The sequence below is a fragment of the Mangifera indica genome, chromosome 12 (assembly GCF_011075055.1).
Source record: "Mangifera indica cultivar Alphonso chromosome 12, CATAS_Mindica_2.1, whole genome shotgun sequence".
Taxonomy (NCBI): Eukaryota; Viridiplantae; Streptophyta; class Magnoliopsida; order Sapindales; family Anacardiaceae; genus Mangifera; species Mangifera indica.
This window is the reverse complement of record NC_058148.1, coordinates 5,899,444-5,921,982: the sequence shown is the minus strand read 5'-3', so window position 1 is coordinate 5,921,982 and position 22,539 is coordinate 5,899,444. Positions and strand designations below refer to the sequence as shown.

At 31.2% G+C, this 22,539-nt stretch overlaps 1 protein-coding gene across 1 annotated transcript; it reads right to left on the bottom strand.

Annotated features, from left to right (window-relative positions):
• Positions 1–2,815: 2,815 nt before the first annotated feature.
• Positions 2,816–5,978, bottom strand: LOC123192409 (protein SMAX1-LIKE 3-like). Its single transcript, XM_044604949.1, has 3 exons — positions 4,583–5,978; positions 4,259–4,478; positions 2,816–4,178 (listed from the first exon to the last, which is right to left on the bottom strand). Exons 1-3 carry the CDS (start codon positions 5,782–5,784, stop codon positions 3,129–3,131), a joined length of 2,472 nt encoding a protein of 823 aa, XP_044460884.1. The 5' UTR covers positions 5,785–5,978; the 3' UTR covers positions 2,816–3,128.
• Positions 5,979–22,539: the final 16,561 nt, after the last annotated feature.

Here is a 22,539-nt window from a genome sequence, read left to right as displayed (position 1 = left end):
CCCTCTTATTTTTTTCCATCAAATATGAACATTCAAAGAAAGAATTGTTACTTTCATGTTTTTGTAAAAACTTTTTGTACCCTTTTAGATTAAGGCTTCAACAATTTCTGCTTGGTCTCTTTGTATGTTTCTTGTTGGCAGAGTAAGGTATTGAGCTTTAATTGAACAGACAAAAATTAATCACTGCCACGCTTAAACTCTGGTGCTTTTTCCATTCTGATATTATATATATTAACTACGTGAAAAATAAGACTTAAGACTTAGGTTAAATAATTTACTTGTTGGATTAGTTAGTAATTGAAAATTGCAACAAACATATTTTAATCCTTTAAATGATAGATTAAATTGAAAATGAAATTAGCTTTGTTTCTTAGTTCACTCGTTTTATAAATTGGAAGTTGAAACTTTATATATAAATAACTAATTAATAAAATACGAAACATTACTATACTTTTATGCAGAAAACTTCCACTCATGTTTGTTGATTTTAGCAATTCTTGTATTTTTGCAAAGATATTAAGTATTTACTTAAGATTAAATTCAAATAATTTGGCAGATGAATAGTGTTTTTATTGGAATTTTTTGGTTTGAACCAGCATATCATATTCTATTTAGCATTTGCAAACCTTGTATCTAACAAAATAAATAATAATGGTAATAAAAAAATAATAATAAAACTATTTACAACCAGTATTAAGTATCGAATTGGATATTTTAATAATATATCAGTAGGTGATTGAATGATTTTAAATTAAGGATAAAATAATACCTAACTTATTTGACCTTAAGGGTTAACAAAATTAATAGAGTATTAGAATTTTCAAGATAAATACTTAAATTTAAGTCTTTATCATGCTTATGAAACATTGACTACCTTGATTTTCCTAATGTAATAGTTATGAGTCTGCTCATTGTATTTTGAGTTTACCCATTGAACAAATATAAACGAGTCCCCCGTTTCTAAGAAAAAAACAAAACTCAATACTTTCCTAATACATTGTCTAGGTACCAAATGAAATATTCAAAGCGTATATCAGCTATTAATATGAACCATAAATTGAGATGATACATATAAATAATTTCTCATAGAAGCAAAGTTTGTATTGCTATCTAATACATTCATAATGAAATTATCAATTTGGTATTTTAAAAATAAATAAATATAACATATTACATATATTAGAATAATTTATGTTACTTTAGAAGAGAATTTCGACAAAGAATCATATGATCTATGATTATGATTGGTGATCAGCAAACACATTAAATAATTAATAGATTAATTCTCTAATACTAATTATATTCTTATGGTTCCATATTACAGCTTTAAAGACCAAGTTACTTTTGTGATTCTAAAGCAACAAACATCTTTATATCGTCTAAAGATTATATTCTTCTTCTTTTATAATCCCCTTTTTTATTTTTTCATCATTCCCCCGCCGGCACTTTTCAAAGATGAATGGGAATGATGAGTTGTAATTAAATGATTAATCATAAATTAAAACTAAGTAGTAATATTCTCAACCTATCCATCATGCTTTTAAAAACTGGATTGATTCAACCAGTTTAATGGAGTGAATTATTAACTGTTAGTCAAATCGTTTTTGATAAAGACTGTTTAATGGATTAGATTGAACTGGAAAAAACCATTCAAATCATTTGGTTAGACCGAGTATAAATCTAGGTTTAACTCAGTCAACATAAAAATATTATTTTTTTTCAAATATTCATTATAAAAATTTAAACTTAAGATTTTATTTATCATATTTGAATATATATACCATCAAACTAAACTTATTTTAATATTAAATAAGTGATATATTATAATTTTTTTTTAAATATTATTTTTGAATAATTAACTGATTTGACCATCGATTGAATCAGATCATTCCATCTACTGGATTGATATTTCATCTGATTTCAAAAACATTATTATCCATTCAAAAATAATTATTTATTTGGAATTATCGTAATTTTTATTCCTTTCTAAAGTCTTACGTTATGAATCTCACCTCATCATCATCCAACTTTATAGATGTCCACTAACACCAAGTTGTTCAAAGTGTTTAAATCTGATTTTTCACAAAAGATGTTTATATTGTGGAATTCATTTGTGGGCCAATTTGTTGAAACTAAGAGCTACCATTCCACTCCATTCATTGAAATTTGAGAAAGTTTTTATTCAATGAAACTGACGAATTTCGTTATCATTATGCCAATTTATAAAATCTTCTTCTATATAACTTTATCTAATAAAAGCAAAATCTTTATTTTTTAAATGTACTACTTTTTAAATCGCACCCACTTTTTTCTCAAAGACTAAACAAATCTAACTACATTTATTTCAAAAAGAAAATTTTCGATGTTACATATGCATGCCACCATAAGTTCATATGCATGTAAGTTAATTATACATTAGAGTATTCTTCATATCCATATTCTAGAAGTTCCGCTATTTTGATACATTAGTGAAGCTATTTGTATCTAATTTTAATTACGTAATTGAATATTTAAATAATATATTATTTTGATAATAATAAGTTATTTATATAATTAATTATATATTTAAAATTTAGTACATATAATATTACTTTTGACATATATAAAATGATAGAAGAAAATTTTTAAATATATGTAATTTTATCGATATTTGTATGCCATGCAAATAACAATAGTGAGTTGGCAAACCAGCTCAACGAAGAGTAGATTTTGTCTTAAAAGGAGAAGACCTTTAATTTTCATGCAATTCTGTGCCGAGTACAATGACCTTTTCTTTAAAATTAAAAATTAAAATCTCAAAGAAAATTAAAAATAAATAAACAGAAGTACAGAACTAATATTACTTAATATTACAAAAGCAACATTGAGATAAAAAGATTACACTAATTAAAATATACACATTACTGAACAGTTAAATTAACTGTAACCCCCCACCCTGAATCATGCATTTTTTTTTTCTCTAAGTATACCAATTTTTTCCGGCCCCTGTTAGTTTTGCATTAACTCTTTACCCCCCCTTCTCCACACACATATAGTGATCTACAACCCAAAAACAAAAAAATCCCCACGAAAAAAAGGAAAAAAAAAACAAGTAAAATAATGAACTACATGTCACAAACTCGTGCTCTTTATGACAATTCTTGAATTTTGAAGATGATTTGCCTATCCAGAGACTCTAGAAGACTAACTATGTCACAAACTTCATCATTGTGATCTTGATCTTCAACGTTAATGGCAATGTTTAAATCTAGCGAGACAGTTGAGCTTTTCTCCTTCAAGTTGTTATTCTCACTATCCTCATAGTGATCATCCTTTGGCTTTTTACTTGGAGAAGAACTTGCTTTTGGAAATGGACTCATGATCTTCAAGCTATCGCAACTGAAAACGATGATGGAGTCTTTCAGTGGAAAGATTTCACCACCAGGAAGAGTTATGTTTCCGGTTTCAATGGCTTGCTTGAGACCCTTTTGAGAGAAATTATCAACTTGTTCAATATCCTCCATGAAGAACACACGATGAGGATTCTCGTTTAATGCCAATCCAAATCTCTCCAAATAGGTGCACCCCATTTCATCTCTTGCCCTTTTGTTTTGAGTCCTGGAAGTTGAGAAATTGCTCAGCCCGATTGAAGTGAAATTGTTTTGAGAGCCAAAAACAATTTTAGCAATCTCCCTGGAGAGCCTTTCTTTGGCCTGAGAATCAGCTCCTGAAAACAACAACCAAGTTTCTTCTTTACCGTCTCTGCAACACTCTTTCGAGTTGTTTTGTTTCGACCTGCATTGAAGAATGGTAGTTGCGATTTCTTGAACTATTTCTTTCTGCCATGGAACTTTTCTCTCCAGGGCGTCACAAAGGATCTTCAAGTTCTCGTCGTTAAGAGCCTTGAACCTGTTGAGGCCATCATTATCTTCCTCTACTACAAGCTCACTTGAAGAAGCCGAGTTTGGGCTGGAGTTAGGATTGGATAAAAGGTCTGGTTTTGGGTGGTTTCTCAAGCTGCTTTCGCAGCCTTCTTCACAGGCTTCTGATACCCAGAACTGGTGCTCTTTCGGCACCCGTTTGGGCTCGGAAATGAGTGGCCACGAAGAAATTGAAACGGAGGAAGGCGATGAGGAAGAAAAATCAAGGACTTTCTCTGGGTACTTGTTACGTTTCTGGACTGGACTATTAACACATTCCTGAAAAAAGAAAAAGAACATTAGTTTTCAGCTTGAAGTGATATGTTATTACTTTAGCGAAGTTAAGAATAGATTCAAACCTGATCGTTAATGGCGTTTTTTCGGCTTTCTTCCTTGTATTGCCGGAGCCATGAAGGCAAAGTTGAGTTAGCGGCGACAGTGATGGCGTTGTTGGAGTCTTTCTTTTGAGATTCCCTGTTGAAACTGGGTGAGCAACTGGAATAAAAATGATTATCAACACCACCTTCAAAGAGTGGCCAAGCAAAGCCATCTCTCTGTGCCTTTGTTCTTGGAGAATCACTGAAAGAAAGTAAAGACTTACTCAGATAAAAGGCAGGAAAATGAAAAAAAAAAACAAAACAAAACATTTAAAATACATAAAAGATTGTTATAATCTTAATCACCTTTCAAGATTGAGACTTAAACTCAAGCTTCCACCAGGAATAGTTAAGGGATGAAATTCCCACATGGTTTCAAGAGAAGGATGGCCTGTTTTGCATCTCATGTAAGTCTGAAAAGTTGCGATCCCCAAAAGCCAAACTCTTTCACTTTCTCTGGTCTCACACACCAATCTTTTAAGCTCCATGATTACGAACTCCACAGAAGAATAGTAGTTTCTTCTTTGTTCACCATAAGTTGACCAAAACTCAGCCACCCATTTGAGATCACCCAAATACAAAACCACCCCTCTACCTATGTAACTTTTCACATGACACCTAAGCTCCACCAGCTTCTGTTCCACCTCTTCCTTAGAGGAATTTCTAAAAGAGAAAAGTGGAAGACTAATAAACTGTGCATATCTCAAATCACCAGGAACCTGTCCTCTCTCAAATTTCTCCACTACCCCTCTAATTATTCCCTCACTACTGGCTAAACAAGTCCCCACAATCACTGTGTTTCTTCTTTTGTTAACTAATGTACACAAAACACTCATAACATCATCGTTTCTAGCTTCATCGTGAAGAGTTTTGATGGGTTTCATGACTCCAAACTGAGAAAAGGATAAGGATTGAGACGAGCTAGGACCAAGGATTTGAGGAAGTTTTGTGTTATCTTTAGGCTGCAGGCTACTGGCAGGTGGACTTTGAGAACAAATATCCAAAGAAACATCTTCTTCTACCTTGGTTTTGACTTGACTACTGGAAAAACCAGCTTCTCTCATGACTCTACTGACACTTGGGTCGTCTAAGATGGAGATAATGAGCTGTTCTATCTCAATTTTCAAAGCTAAGATGGGTTGTTGCTGGTTTTCAATAGAGCCACGGCGTTGGTGAGCTTGTGCGCGCTTGAAAGCGGCGACGAGGGCGTTGGAAAGGGAAGGGCGGGGAGAGTGAGGGCCGAGAAGAGGGCTTGAAGTCGAGGCCGGAAGGCGATTGAGTGCAACATTAAAGCAAAGCTCTAACGCCTTACACTGAAGAGGGTGAGAATGCGATTGTAAACACGCTCTTCGAAGAAGACCGGCAGGAGAAGCAAGCATGGCGCTCGCAACATGAAGAGGCGTGACTTGGGCGTGGCCTCGCCGCCTGGCAAGACTCACAGCTTGCTTCACAATGCCAGCAGCCTCAGCTGTAAGAGCCTGAGGCACAGCACAAAGCCCTGCTCTCATGATTGAAGAGAACTATTTCTTTTCTTGGTTGAAAAAAAAAAAACTCAGAAGGCTGAGTGGGAGGGTTTCATTTGAAGAAAGGTGAATCAGTTGGTGAGGATGAAGAGTGAAGAGTGAAGGGTGAAGAGAGATTTATGTAAGTGGAGATTGTGCTTTTCTTGTTAAGAGAGGAATTGAAGAAAAATTTGATGGGTGATGGCAAAGAGAAAGTGATTTGCATGTGCTTTTAACTTTGGCTTTGGCTTTGGCTTTCTCTTTCTTTTCTTTATATTCTGTCTCTTGCATCATATGATGTAAAGGTGTGTGGATGATTAAAAGTTAGTGTCTCCCAATATTGGAAGTTTTTTAAATTTGTTAATTCCCAAAGCATTTCCAAGCATTAAGCACTACGAACAAAATAATCACTTTTCTTTCTTTCTTTTTCTCAGTAATATTTTATCTTCATACTGGTAACTTGACATTTACACTATAAAGATTTCCAATAAATTGTTAGTGTCTTTCTCTTGAGACAAAAAATAAAAATAAAAATAAAAATAAAATAAAAACTGTAGTGTAATGAGATATTCGTGTCACCCATATAACTTATTGTTGAGTTATTTTAATATATGTTTTAACAACACTTGCAAAAAAAGCACTTCATTCATTAAAAAAAAAATATATATTATTGTACAGATTTTGCTGACAAGAGGACATACTCTTTATTCTTGTTGTTAAGGTAAAATGGATGAAATAGGAAAAGATTAATGTATTAATATATGAATTTATTTGTTGGTTATATATATAAAATCTTGATATATATATATATATATATATATATATATATATATATATATATTTATTTATTTTAATAAATTATACATACCTATTTTAAGTATATAAATGAATACATTTTTAATATGTATTATTATATGATTAAATAGTTTTAAATTAATAAAAAAATAATACTTAATTGTATAATGACATATATATAAATATATTTCACTTTGTATATTTAAAGTTAGTTGGCAAAATATTGCTCAAATTTTTTTTCTTTTAACACTCAACCAAATAGAGAGTAGTGAGTTAATTTAGAGTTCTAATCCGAAGAGGAAAATGTTCAGCTAAAAAGAAGCTAAAAACCAGATGATGAAAAGAGAAAAAGAAGGTGATGTTAAAAAACAAATGGGAAAAGATAAAGTTACAAAGGGCTAAAAAGAGAGAAGAATGGCTGTCTGTTTGTAGGGAATTGGGAACCGTAATTTTGCTTTTTCTTTTTTCTTTTCTTCTTTTTTGAAATTTCTCTCTTATCGAAGAAGAGGAATAATAATAATAATGCTTTTGATGATAGGTTGCGAACCATGTAATTCAGCAAAATTAAGAACGAGAAGTAGTAGAAGTTCTGTTGCATGAAATTTATAATCATAAAATCATTCTGTCTCTCTTGCCCCTAAAGTCGGCTTTATCTGGCCCTTCTCTTTTATTTCAAATTTCTTTCTATTTTGGTTTTTTCTATCACCATTTTACTTCTTTTTCTTCTACATTTTGGCCCATTCTAGCCATTTCCGATGTCGGAATTTCAGTTTCTCATTCTCTATTTTGATGTGAATTTTGAACGACTTTGCAAGATGTGAATTACTTTTAATATGATTAACATCTATTTCAGTTTCTCAAGCTGTGTAAAAATGCTTTCGGATTCTATACAAAGTTTATCAAAGAAAAAATAAATTAGGCTATATCAAATTAGGTTTTTTAAATTAAATTTTGCATAGTTAATTTGGTGCATTTCTATCAAGACAATGCAACAACACACAAACTCAATTCTGGAAGTTACTATTCATTTGGCACAATAACAATTTGTCTTCAATTTTTATCCAATCAAATGACCTCCAAATCATGCAAATGATATATCATTGAAAAAAACATTTAAAGAGCTTTCTAACGGTTTATAATGTCAACCACAACTCAATCAAAAAGACATTCAAAACTAGCTTTAAAGTTTGTTAGCAAAAACTGGAAATTGTAAAATCACACACTGTAAACAGTACCCGAGACATACAATACACATTCAAATCTTTACACTTTGGATTTCAAGGGTAACAAGAAAATTAACCAAGGCATAAAGGAAAGTTCCACCAACCTTGGGGTCTTCCACCACCAATCTTCCACCAAGAATGATTGGATAAAGGAAATGAGAAAAAAAAGCCAACAAACTTTCTTTAAATTTTCATTCAAGAGCAAAACCAAAACTTTTACAAATGAAGATCCACCCCTTTATATATGAGACATGGATGACAATGATACAATATTTCTCATAAAAGTCAACTAAAATGACATGAATTAAGCTAAACCATTCATTCTAAACCAAGCCTATAGATAGTAATTAACTAAAGAAAAAAGTTGGTTGCTTTTTCCTTAACTTTAGGAATGATGTTTCTTAACTAAAACAACTAAATTCTAACTTAGTTTCAATGTAACTAAAACCCAATTTTGGGTTCTTTGGGCTTCTCAAAATGATGCTTGGAAGGTTGGGCCATTGATGGACTTCAAAAGTTACACTTTTGGATCAATTGGAGCAAACTATTCACTTAGACCTTGGGTGCATGTAATGAGATTATACCCAAAAGTGGTTTTGGGCCAAAAATGAAGAAGGTTGACATCCTTAGGCTGGTGCATTGCTGGAAATTCATGCTCCTTAGCTTCTTGTGTGGTAAGTAGGCTTGGGGTAGGTTTGGAGGCCGAAAGTGAAGAGGTGGTCAAATATGCATCATAATTCATATTGTATTTGTAGATGTGATTTTTCGTCATTAATTAATATGCACAATTTAAAATTTTATATAAGATAGACTACAATAGCAGTGATTCGAATTTGAAAAGACTTAGATAAGTCTATAATAGATATGTGAGAGGATAAATTGAGTTAGTTAAAAAAAAAAAATGAGATAAATTATTTTTTTCATGACTTGGCCTGATGATTGAAATATCTTCGTTCATGATGTTTTCACTAGTTTGAGTAAAGTACAAGATAATAGTGTTATATTCTTTTGTACATAGTGTTCTCTCTCTTCTTTCTGTACATTATTCTTCCTGTTTATATACAAGTTTTTTGGAAATAAAAGGACATTTGAAATTCTTTTAATATAAGACCTTAATCCATGATTTTAATTTAAATAGGATGATGTTATACCTATATTAACGACATCTTTGTTTGTGGGGGAAGTAAACATCTGTTAGATGATTGTTATGAAGGTGTTGAGTCATAAAATCCATATGGGTCTTTTCTATGATAAAACTGTAACTACAAAAAAACTTTCTTCTTTATGAACTATATATTCAGTATCGCCTAGTCACTAGTCATATATTGTAAAGTCTAAGCTTCAAGTCCATTGCATGTGTCAGATTGGAGAATTACTTAGTGTTTGTTCATTGGTCACTGCATCTAGTTATACTTTAAGGGTTAACTTTGAACTGATCAGTTTGACCACACAACATTTGCACCATTATATCTTTCTAGATTATGTAAACTAGATCTATCATGGTTTTGTTCATTTTGAGTGATATACCTACCTTATCATTTTTCTTTCCCTATAGGATATAATTAATTAGGAGTGCATTGCTTGTAGAATGGGACATATGTGTTCATGAGTAGATCGAATAGTTTCTAGGGTTACTATCGATCATCCTTCATCTATGTTGTCTAAGGAAGAATTCTTGAAGTTTTGTTGGAAGAATGGCTTTAAACAACAGAAAAAGTTGAAGAGTAAGGGATCTATTGCTTTCCTTGTGATCTTGCAGCTTTTGACATTGTTAAACCTTTAAGTATTTTGATAATGATAAAAATATAAATTAAAAGTATTAACATGTTCAAAAAATGTGTAAAACATAACAAAAAGGACAGAGTGTGAAAATTATAGGGATAAACCCCAAGAACAATTGACACTTCAATTGGAATGATTGACCTATGAAGAAAAATAAGTTGTTCATGAAGTTATACCATATACCATTCCTTAGTTGTGCACGCTTTTAGATTCTTAGCAAAATTTAATTTGGTCATGCATAAATGTTCCATTCAAGCAAACCCTTCCAAGTCATACACGAAGAAAGCATTTCGATACCAAACGAGCTTTAAATGTTCAAAGACTGCTCAAAATGGACAAAGTTAAACTAATGCACATCGACTGTTCCTTATACCACCCATGCTTAAACTTTTGTGAAGAGAGTAAAGGAAAAAGATCATTCTTTCAGGTCAGACATGGTCAAAGAGACTCAAAGTCAAAAAATATTGTATCAACTATGCTGATGAGTTGGCATATCCTACACAGTGTAAAAATAAGGCATTAAGGAAATTATGTAGTATCTCGGTTATAGTGTCATGCATTCATCTAGAATTTTTTAATATTTAAGTCCTTGAAGAGGATGTCGATTGTTCCATAGTTGTCAATTGTTTTTCAAATGCCATGAGCATTTAAAGTTAACTGTTGAAAACTCTAATCGAGGTTGACCTTTAGTTGTAAATTAAGATATCAACTATGCTAACTAAAGGAGCCCCTTTTTGACATAATTTCAAGAGCAAAATACCATTTTCAAAAGTCAAACAACTATTTTTTCAAACCCCACAGAACTATTCTGTTTCCAACCACACCAAGCTTACTTATTTTCTTTCTCTCACTAAGCCTAACTCAAACCATTGAGAGAATTCTTGTACTAACATTTATGTAATTTGTCTTCAAGAGACTTTAGCACACAAAATATTTGTAGGTCAAACACTTGAGGCAAAATCTTGCATCAATTTTTGTATTGGACACAATCTCAAACAAACTAATTATAGAGAGATTATTCAAGTGATAGTAGAAATTTGCTTGGAGAAGTGGACTAGGATATTTGCAAAAGAAAGCTTTGAACCATTCTAAATACTGAGCACTTTCTAATCCTTTAACTTTTAATTTTGTTCTAATTGGTATTTGCATTCATTGTTGGTTGGTTGAGTTTTAATTTATACATTAGTTTTTTAAAGAATCTATTTAGCCCCCTTTAGGTTCCTTTTAGCCATGCAAAGGGTTTTTCAATTGGTAAAAGAGTTTGAGCTTTAGTTTTTGATAAAATCTCACGATTTTTTTGGTTAAAAGATCTTTCTAAAAGGCAAACACTTCCACACCAGTTTTTGCCAAAGGTTAATACACTACTAGACCCCCTTTGTTTAATGGAACCTTTTTATTTTAGGGAAATTAAACAATTTTATAAAACAAAAAAGATAAAGTACAAAATAAGAGGAGCATACCCTAGGCAAAGTCACGGGATACTTATAAAACAAAACAAAATAAGTGTATAGGCTTCTTAGAAACAATCTTTGTAAAAGTCATATAAGACTAAAGAAGCACATAGGCTCAAAACAAAAACTAACTAGGTAGTAACCATATAACTCGATATTGAGGCGATATCTCATACCTCAGCTCTAAGGCAACAATCCTAGCATGAACCATATCATAGATATCAGAAACGATCTCATGACGATGCCTATGAGCATGATGAAACACCTAATTATTATGCTCATACTATAAAAAGTAAACAATGACAAATAAGGATAGCTAGGAGAGAAGATGTCAAAAGTATCTCCTTCACCTGAGACACAAAGATGCCTAGTGTACAAGTGAGGCCTAAGAGAAACTTGACCAAACTAAAAGAGTCATAGCTTTGATTTCCCCCTAAACAGAGGCAAACAAATCATAATTGAAAAAAAATGGTCATAAGTCTCCATGGCTGACCCATATAAAACACAAATGGTGGATTGTAGAACCCTATGATGCTGAAGTCAATCTTTGGTATGCAAACGACCCAAAATGGCGAGCCAAAGGATGAAAGAGTTGTTTAACGAAACCAACTATACATAATGAAAATTTAGAATGAGACTTTATGTTAGGTCTATTGATTTTAAATTGTGAAAAATCACTGAGCATGGAAACCTATTACCAGTGGACCCTAAGAGAATGCACCAAAACATGAAATAGATTTTAATAAAGAGGATGAGAAAATGATGAGTCTAAATGCAAAAGGATGAGAAAATGATGAGCTTAAATGCAAAAGCCATTAATACTTTATTTTGTGATTTTGATGCTACAGAGTTCAGTCGTGTCTCAACTTGCGAATCAACAAAAGAAGTTTGGACTATTCTCCAAACAACACATTAAGGAACAAACCAAGTCAAACAATCAAACATTAAGCTCATATTTCAAGAATACGAGCTATTCGAGATGAAGTCCAAAAAGAACATCATTGATATGTATCAGCATTTCTCCAACTTGGTAAATGATCTCAAATGGCTTAGAAAAAGATTTGAAACAATTAAATTAGTAAAGAAAATCTTGAGGTTTTTACTTGACTCATGGACTATAAAGTGACAACAATAGAGGAATCAAAGAACTTAAGCAAAATGGGAATGAATGAACTCATAAGAAACTTTCTCTTTTATAAGATGAAGAGGAAACCAAAATAGGAGGAAGTCCAAACAAAGAGGGATATTATCTTAAAGGTTGTTGATGAGAAGGAAGAGGAAGGAAACTTTTCTATGGATGAATATGGTATAAGCCTCCTAAGTAAGAAGTTTAGCAAATTCATATCATGATCAAATAAGAACAAAAGAAAGGGCTTTGCTAGACCAAAAGGAAAAAAGGATGGCTTAAGGAGCAATAATGAGATAATTTGCCATAAGTGTAAGAAACCGGGGTGCATTCACTAAGATTTTCCTTTGAGGAAGAAAAAGAAAGGCGAGAAAGAGAAGATATTCAAAAAGAAAGTTCTTTTCGTCATATGAAGTGGAAGTGACGACTGAAATAATGAGAATGAGTCAGAGGAAGAAAGGGCCAACATATGCTTCATGGCCAAGAGTGACTCAGAAGATGAGGTAAATGAACCTAACTCATACTCTTTAAATGAATTGTAAGGTGCATTTGATTCATTGATGGAAGAATATGAATGCATGCAAACCAAATACAAGATATTAAAGAAACAATTAGTTTGCATTAAAAAGGAACATGACATATCTTACATGAGCATGATAAATTGAAAATTGAATTTGAAAATATATCCAATGAAAAGGAATCATGCTTGAAAGAATTGACATGCATTAAAGATAAACATGAAGAACTGAAAAAGAAGGTGTCTAGTTCAAATGAGTTGTTTGAAAATTTAAAATAGACACCAAAAGATTAGATGAGATGCTTGCATCTCAAAAAAATGGTCTTAATAAAGAAGAATTAGGTTATAATAGGGGTAACCCCTTCACTAAGACATATAGACCTATAAAGAAACCACATGCATTGCATGTTAAATGTAAGTTTTATTCATTTGTTAGGCATGCTCTTAGACAATGTCCAATTAGGAATGGTAAACCTTTTAAAATTAAAAGGTCTGGGTTCCTAAGAGGATGTTAAAAGCTAACATTATTGAACCCAAAATCATTTGAGTACCAAAAAGTAAAAGAATTGATTTGTGATGTAGGTTTGCTTTCAATCATTAATGATTTCTTCTAGCAAGTGGTACTTAGATAGTAGATGCTCAAGGCATATGACGAGAGATAAAAGTCTATTCTCCTCATTAATGGCCAAAGATAAAAGAAACATTAATTTTGGTGATAACTCCAAAAGAAGGGTAATTGGCATTAGCACCATAGGTAACTTTTTTTTCATAATCAATGATGTTTTGTTAGTTAAAGGTCTTAAGCATAAATTACTCAGTATAAATAATTTATGTGATAAGAGCTTCAAAATTAGCTTTTATTTTATACGTTGTGAAATTACTGATGCTAGCACAAATGCAATTGCATTAATTAGTCACATGCATTTAAATGTGTACATTATATATTTGCATAAAATTACATTTAGATACCTATGTCTCATGTCAACCAAGGAAGAAGACATGAGGCTATGACATAGAAGATTAGGACATGCAGGTATTGATGTTTAACAAAAACTTTCCAAAAGAAATTTATTAAAAGGTTTACCTAAATTGGTTTTAAAATAAGATCATATGTGTGATGCTTGCATGAAAGGTAAACAAACAAGAATTTGTTTTAAACCCAAAAATTGTGTTTCAGCTTTAAGACCTCTTTAACTTCTACATATGGATTTGTGTAAACCATTTAAAACTAAAAGCCTAGATAGAAAACATTACTGTTTTGTGATTGTTAATAATTTTTCAAAATTTACTTAGATCTTGCTTTTTGTAGATAAAAGTGACGCATTCAATACATTTGTTTTATTTGTTAGAAAACTACGAAACCAAGTAAGTTATGCAATTACAAGCATTAGAAGTGATCATGACAAAAAATTTATAAACTCAGATTTTGAATCATTTTATGATGAGCATAATATTGAGCATAACTTTTTGGCACATAGAACTTTTCAACAAAATGGAGTTATTAAGAGAAGACATAGGACATTTGCATAAATGGCTAGGACCATGTTGTATGATCATAATTTATCAAAATATTTCTGGGATAAAACCATTAACATATCATGTTACATCATTAATAGGGTCATGATTAGACCAATTCTCAAGAAAACTTTATATGAGTTACTTAAAGGGAAAAAGTCTAATATTGGATACTTTCATCCCTTTGGTTATAAGTGTTTTGTGTTTAACAATTTAAAGATTATCTAGGAAAATTTGATGTCAAGTTGGATGAGGCAATTTTCTTAAGTTACTCTATCTCCTTTAAAGCGTATAGAATCTTTAACAAGAGAACTCTTTTAATTGAAGAATCTATATATGTGGTATTTGATGAATCTTCTAAGTGTGTAGAAAATAGAAATGATTATAAAGTTATTGAGCCCATGGAGGATTTACAAATCAAAGACACACCTTAATCAAAAAAAGAAGAAAAAAATCATCAAAATGAGGTTGAGAAATAAGAATATCAACTTATGCAACCTCAAGAATAAAAAATGAAAATATGCATATCTAAGGGTGAAGGATGAAGTCAAAGAAGGAAATATCATTAGAGATCTTACCTAAGTAGTGAGGACAAGAGTTTTATTAAGGAACACATGCCAATTTGTGACATTCTTGTCACAAATGCAGCCAAAGAAGGTAAAAGAAACTCTTGAAGATGAAAGTTAGGTGTTGGCTATGCAAGAAAAGTTGGATCAATTTGAGAGAAACAAAGTATAAGAACTAGTTTCAAGGCCAATAGATTATCCCACCATCAACACAAAATGGGCATACCAAAACAAGATGGATAAAACCGGTGTTATTGTAAGAAACAAGACTAAACTAGTTGCCCAAGACTATTCTCAAGAAGAAGGTATTGATTTCAACAAAACTTATGCCCCTATAGATAGGTTCGAAGCAATTAGAATATCACTTGCTTATGCATGTTATTTGGATTTTAAACTTTTTCAAATGGATATTAAAAGTGTATTTTTAAATGGTTTTATACAAGATAAGGTATATGTTGAACAACTTCCCAACTTTGAAAATCATAAATTTTTAAACAATGTTTTCAAACTAACAAAAACATTTTATGGTTTAAAATAAACTCCTAGGCTTGGTATGAAAGGTTTAGTAATTTTTTAATTGAAAATGGATTAAAAAAGGAAAGGAAGATACCATCTTATTTATTAAAAAACATAAGCATGATATTTTAATTGTGCAAATTTATGATAATGGCATTATCTTTGGTGTTACTAATGAATTTCTATGTAGAAAGTTTCTAAGATGATACATGGAGAATTTGAAATGAGTATGATGAGAAAGGTTAACTATTTTCTTGGACTTCAAATTAAACAACAAGAGGAAGGAATTTTGCTTAACTAATCCAAATACATCAAAGACCTCTTTACTAGATTCAACATAAGTGAAGCAAAGGACTAACCGACACCTATAAGCACTTTAATCAAGTTAGATATAGATGAGAAAGGTAAAAGTGTTGATATTAAAGTATATAGAAGCATGATAGGTGCATTATTGTATTTAATGACATCTAGACCCGATATCATGTTTATTGTATGTATGTGTGCTAGATTTCAAGTTAATCCCAAGGAATCACACTTAAATGCCACAAAAAGAATTATTAGATACCTCAAGGGCACCCTAAACATTGGTTTGAGTTATCCTAAGGGATCTTTATTCGAATTAATGGTATTTTTAGATGCCAATTTTAGGAGATGTAGGATTGATAGAAAGAGCATAAGTGACACTTATCAATTTTTATAAAACATATTAGTCTCATGATTTTCAAAGAAACAAAACTGGTTGCAACATCTACTACAAAAGTTGAATACATGCCATGACTAGTTGTTTTGTCCAACTTTTATGGATGAGACAATAATTATTGGACTTCAGTTTTGAAATAAAAAATACTCAAATATTTTGTGATAATATGAGTGCAATTCAACTTTCTTAAAGTCCTATTTTGCAGTCTAGAACTTACTAATACTACTAATCAACTTGTTGATATTTTTACCAAACCATTTGATAAAGATAGATTTTGCTTCATTAGAAGAGAACTTAGGATGATCAATGCAAATCAAGTTAGTGCACAGCTTTTTGATTGTTTTAAAACATGTTTGTGATGATTTTATGTGCTTTCTTGCTTGATATATGTTTTGAATGCTTAATATATGTTATTTGTTTGAATTGTAAATATTTGTGATTGATTAGAAATGAATTTACATTTGCATAAATGCTTAATATGGATTCGAGTTGAATTAATTAAAACTTGTTTTCAAAGTTGATCGAACATCAAATCATTTTAATTGTCTTTAAATATGTCAAAATATCTAAGATTCATGTCTTGAGGTGTGTTGATCTTTGTAAAATTGCATAATTTTCAAAGAAAACTATTTTATGATTAGTACAAACATTCTCTTTTAGGCACAAATGATTTGACATTCAATTTGGCTAAATTTTAAAAAATTGCATTCAATTGCAAGTTAACAACGACTAACTTTTAAAGTAGCATGTTTGACACCCATTTATTTTTAAGCTTAAAATTCTTTTAAAAGGCACAACCGACTTTCCCATATTGGAACCTCCTGTGCTTGTGATATTATAAAAGAAAGTTGATTATTTCTTTTATTTTTCAGTTGTTCTAAAACCTTAAGAAAACATTTTCTTTCTTGGTTGATAACTATTTCCGGCTACGTCTTGCTTTGTTTATCAAAGTTTTCATCAAAATGAACATTCAATCATCAAAGATCTTATAATTAGTCTTAGTCTCCTCAATTTTCACCTCCATCACCATTAACCAAGTTTGATTCGAGGGTTTCTCAAGGTTTTCGCACAAAATCAATCTTAATGGCGCCAAGAATAAAGAAAGCCATTACTGCAAGTACTTTTAGATTGCAATGAGTTAGAACTACTCATTATGGTATTTTTGTTGACAATGATGATCAAAGAGATTGTTAGAAGAGATTATGCATAAAAATGTGCATGTTGGTAGGTGTGTTTATATGTTGATTTAAGAAGAAATGGGTATTAACAATGAGTTTATAGGGAATGTTAATCAAATGAAATGGGGGAAATTATTTTTCATGAAATTTGATGTATATAAAAATCTTGAATATGAGGTTTATAGTTCGCTCAAGTTGAAAACTAACATTATTGACAATATTTTGGACTGTACTATAAGTTTTGGACTATATGGTGAGCCTCATACAATTACTCTAGAGAAACCCGTTAAATGGTTAAAGTGTGATTACGAAGGCATGTTGAATACACCATGGATGTTTTCCCAGAATGGAGTATAAAGGGAGATTGTTAGATCCTTAGCTTTAAACATTCAAAGAATGATCCAAATAGAGAAAGTCAAACTAATGCATGTCGACTATTCTAGAATCCTCATGTCACTTGTGCTTAAACTTTTATGAAGAGAGTTGAGAAAGAAGATAAATCTTATAGGTCGAACATGGTCAAAGTCAATGGTAAAAAAAGACTCAAAGTTAAGAGATATTGTACCAATCATGCTAATAGGTTGGCTGACTATACACAGTGCAAGAATAAGGCATTAAGGAAGTCATGCAGTATCTTGGTTGTAGTGTCATGCATTCATCTAGAATTTTTCAAGACTTAAGGCCTTGAAGATAATGTCAATCATTCTTTAAATGATGTGAGCATTTAAAGTTGACTATTGCAAACTTTGATCGAGGTTGTCTTTTAGCTATAAATCATGGTACCGACCATGCTGACTAAAGGAGCCACTTGTTCTGATGCAATTTTAAGAGTGAAATGTTATTTTCAGAAGTCAAATGACTAGTTTTTCAAACCCAATAGAACTATTATGTTTCCAGCCACACTAAGCCTACAAATTGAGAAATTTAGAAGTGTAGAAGGGTTAGAAATCACATTAACACATTCTTAAGCAAACACTTTTCAAGCGCACTCATTTTCTTTCTCTCACTAAGCCTAACTCAAACCATTGAGAGAATTCTTGTACTCACACTTGTGTAATCTATCTTTGAGAGATTTAGCACACAAACATTTAAGGAAGAAATCTTATATCAATTAGCGTATTAGGTGTAATCTTGTATAAATTAATTGTAAAGAGATTATTCAAGTGATGATAGAACTCCAAGGCGGTTTGTTTGAAGATATAGACTTAGGAGACTTAGAAGAGAAAACTTCAAACCACTCTAAGTACTGAGCATATTCTAGGAGACTTATAAGGGTGAACAAATATTGAAACTTAAGTTTCTAGAAACAAACATCACATAACTGGTACATTAATACATCAAAAGTCTGAAATTGTAAATATAAATACATCAACTCAAGCTAAATAACAAATGAAATAAATGCCTTTCAGATTTATGCAACCTCTTAAGTTAGATCGTTGGCTCCTCGCATGCCTTGCTACTTATCTCGTCTAGCTACAAAATCATCAAAAAGGAATATGAGTGAAAATCATAGTAAGTAGGTAACCTCTTGACGCCTTATACATAACATCTCAAACCTAATGTGTTTCATCACTATCTTACTATATGGTTATTATTAGATGTTTTCTAGCATTCTCCTATAGTCATTATTCTTAACTTGACACTTTGGTACCTTGAATACATAGATAACATCATCCAAATGACTAAAGACCAAGTTGATCTTAGTATATGTGATGCCATGTAAAAACATACGACATTCTAGATGTCTTTTATTTATTGTGGACTAAGCTTGGGGCTACTATCACTAATATCTTGTTATACATAGAATCTGATTGTAGTTCCTTTTTTACCATATACACATAGCTATGGGACCGCTAACTAGCTTACTATCCTTGGATGACCCTTATATTAGATGTGTATGTGATGTATCTAGTTGATCACGTGAGAAACTAACTAGTGTCACTCTTTTTTACCATGCACACCATACCTATACTGAAATGAATGGCTAATACGCCTTGGTATTAAGTGCATGATGCATCTCATAGGTATATAACTCTTTTTTAGCCTTTTTATTTTCACATATAATGTCACTTTTGCATACAGTTGGTGATTATCTTTATGTATATCACTTTTCTCAACTTTCCATATTTTTTATCCACATTCAACTTGATTAAATTTGTGTCATCTTACACACAGTCAGTTATACTCGATTAGTTAGCTAGTCACATTTTGCCTTTATAGGCTTTTCTAACTCAATCCCTAATAGTGTAGGATAAATTTTTAAAATTTTCTTTTTACACTATCTGAATAGACGTGCCTAATGATTGTTGTTCGTGCATTTCAATTAGCTTATACATAGGCATTCGTCTATCTCATTGAGTAACGATTGCCTAATATTTTACTAACGCTGTTAAGTCCCTATACTTGAATCATAATCATACATCCTTTCTATCACATCATTCATCCTAAACACCATGAATAGACGTGCATCTTATACTGTATGATTGTTCATACTAAAACCCTAGGACGAACGTGCATTAACACACAAGGTGTCTTCATCTTTTTAAAAGCGTCCATTCATGCATGAATGATTGTTCATTGACGCTTGAAAATTTTGTTTCTACTGGTCTTTATGAATTTCGGCCCAACAACACAGTCCATAGTCTCTAAACCATGTAATAACCATTCTTAAACATTATAGGCATAATTGCAACACTCAAAAGTCATTATACAAACATCACTATTTCAAATCATCACATTATCCATATCTTTTATTCTTTAATTCAATTTACGCATTAGCTAAACCACATGCCACAATACTCAATTCATGCATGTTTTACAGATCATAATATAACAAATACTATATATAGATATGCTTTTATCATTAAATCCCACTATCAAAGAATACATTATTCATTCATAATACCATGAGTGAAGAAAAATAGCTTCCACTATTCATTGTTGTAGGTAACAAAGGTAGCAAAAAATAAGAACTCGTAGCAATAGAACAAATGACAATAAGCAGATAATATAGTGGTGTTAGAGAAAGAGGAAAGACTCTCACTTTCAGAGTAACGTCAAGAAGAGAAGATGCCAACAATAGAAATCCAAGGGTTGGACTTCCAAGAGTCATTACAACTATAGTCGAGTTTGATTCAGCCATGGAAATCAAAAGTTGAACATCCGAGATTCAAATTTATGGCCGATAAATAGATCTCAATAAGAGAAGATGTTTGATTGTGTGAGTATGGTTGAAAATGAGAGAGAACATAGATACAACAATGAGATTAGCTTGATCTTAGTTGATATTTCAAGAGATGGAGGAATGACAACAAGTGACAATGAAGGGAGCAACTTTGTGACTGCATTGGAAGGGAGAGAGACCACTAAAAGAAAAAACTAGACTAACTAGGCTTGGTCTTGATCAAAGAAGTTAGTCAGAGGTAATGGAAAATATTTGTCGAAGTGAATACACCATAGCTAGAAAAGCTTCAACAAATCATTATAGAGAGAGGTTGAAATAGTCGAGTTTCAAAACTGGGGGGCTACAAGAAAAAAGTCAGTTAAACTGAGGGGTATAGAAGGGTATTTACTACTTTGACACTATGAAGAATTATGAATTGAATTGTATATAACTAGTGAAAAATTGTACAATATATAAAATTACAATATGGTTTGAAAAAGAATTTTAATCTTGTGAAAATAAACAAACGGATTATAATTAATTACAACCAATTAAAAGGAAATGTAATACACAATAGTCAATTTACATATTTCATTTAACACTCGGTCCTCCTATAGTAGAAAAGTTCCTATAAAGGACAAATGACTATTTCCCACCCAAGGTTTGATGAAATGACATATTTCCACCATTTAAGTTTTTTTTTTTTTTTAAATTTCACCTATTTGTTAAAATCAATTGTTAATTTTAAATTAATAATCAAAAAATATTTATGTTATTTTAGCCGAAATCATAATATGAAGTGTAAGTAAGGGTGTAATTATCATGTTTCAAAACTTATTAGAGGCAAATAAACATTTTCCCTATCTTGTTTCATAAATTATCATACTCCCTCTATATATTTTTAAAATATATTTATAGTCCAAAGAATTTAAATATAACATTTATGCCCATAGTTCTGTTCTATTCATTTATTTATGGGTGCATTTTAATTTTTAAAACTACAGAAAGATATATTAAAATTTCAAAGTATTCAAAACATCCATAAACTCTTTTATAATTTCTAAAAACCCTAAAAAATTTTCATTACTAGCTTTAAAATTTTTAAAATCACAATTTACCTAAAACAAACAGTTATATAGCATTGACACTTATATTTATACGTGTACTAATAATATTTTATTTTTAATTAAAATTTAAATAAATTAGAGGTATAAAAATTAGGAAAATTAATTAAATTGCCCCAAAAATAGGGGGAAAAATGAAATTGCCCCACATTTTACATTTTAAACAAAAATGCCCCATTTATTGTTAAGACAAAAATGCCCTTCATTCAAAAATAAAGAAAACGATGAAAATCCAAATCTCCAACCTATGAAAACGTGAACCTCCACATGTCATATTAGTATATTCTCTCCAGCGATATTCTTAAGCAAATTTGGCGACTATTCTGGCTACGAAAATGGACAAAAAAGTTAGTAAAACAATTCTTGTCATGTTTTTATACATTTGAGTGAAATAATTTGTGGATTGGATGTCGTATTTCGGTGTTTACAATTAAGGTTTTGAATTAAAAGAATTGATAAAATTGCTTGACTTGTTGTTGTTTTGGATCAATTTTGTTAGGGCTTTTGGGTTAGATTAGTTGTAAAATTGATTGTTGATGAAATGGTATTTGAAAATCGAAGTTTGGGGGGTGAAATTTGACCATGCAAATGGAAATCTCATCACACAAATTCGCATGGTGAGATTTCATAGAGACAGGGAGGTTTTGTTCATTTTTCAAACTTTATGGGCTATACGTATTCATGTGGTTGGGGCCCAAAATACTAGTTTTCAAATAGTAAATCATGTGTTGGGGCAGAATTCTAATTTTCAAAAGTTTGATGACACAAGAATTCACCAATTAATCATGCGAATTCGTGTGGTAGACTAGCGAATTTGTGTGGTAGGGCGTAAAACACGTTTTTCCAAAGCTTTCCACCATGCAAATTCACGTGGTGTATTTTGGTAGGGCAAAATGAGTTTTATCAAAAATTATGGGTTTTTTTGATTTTTTTTATACAAGAGGCAAATTGAAATTTTTGTATCTTAAGGTTTTTTAATGTGTAGAATTCGAATTTGATATCTGTTTTTTGGAATAATGCCTTTATGTTCATAATTAAATCATTTATAATATAAAACTTATATAAAATTAATATAATTGCAATTTAATTTTGTTACAGGGAGCTC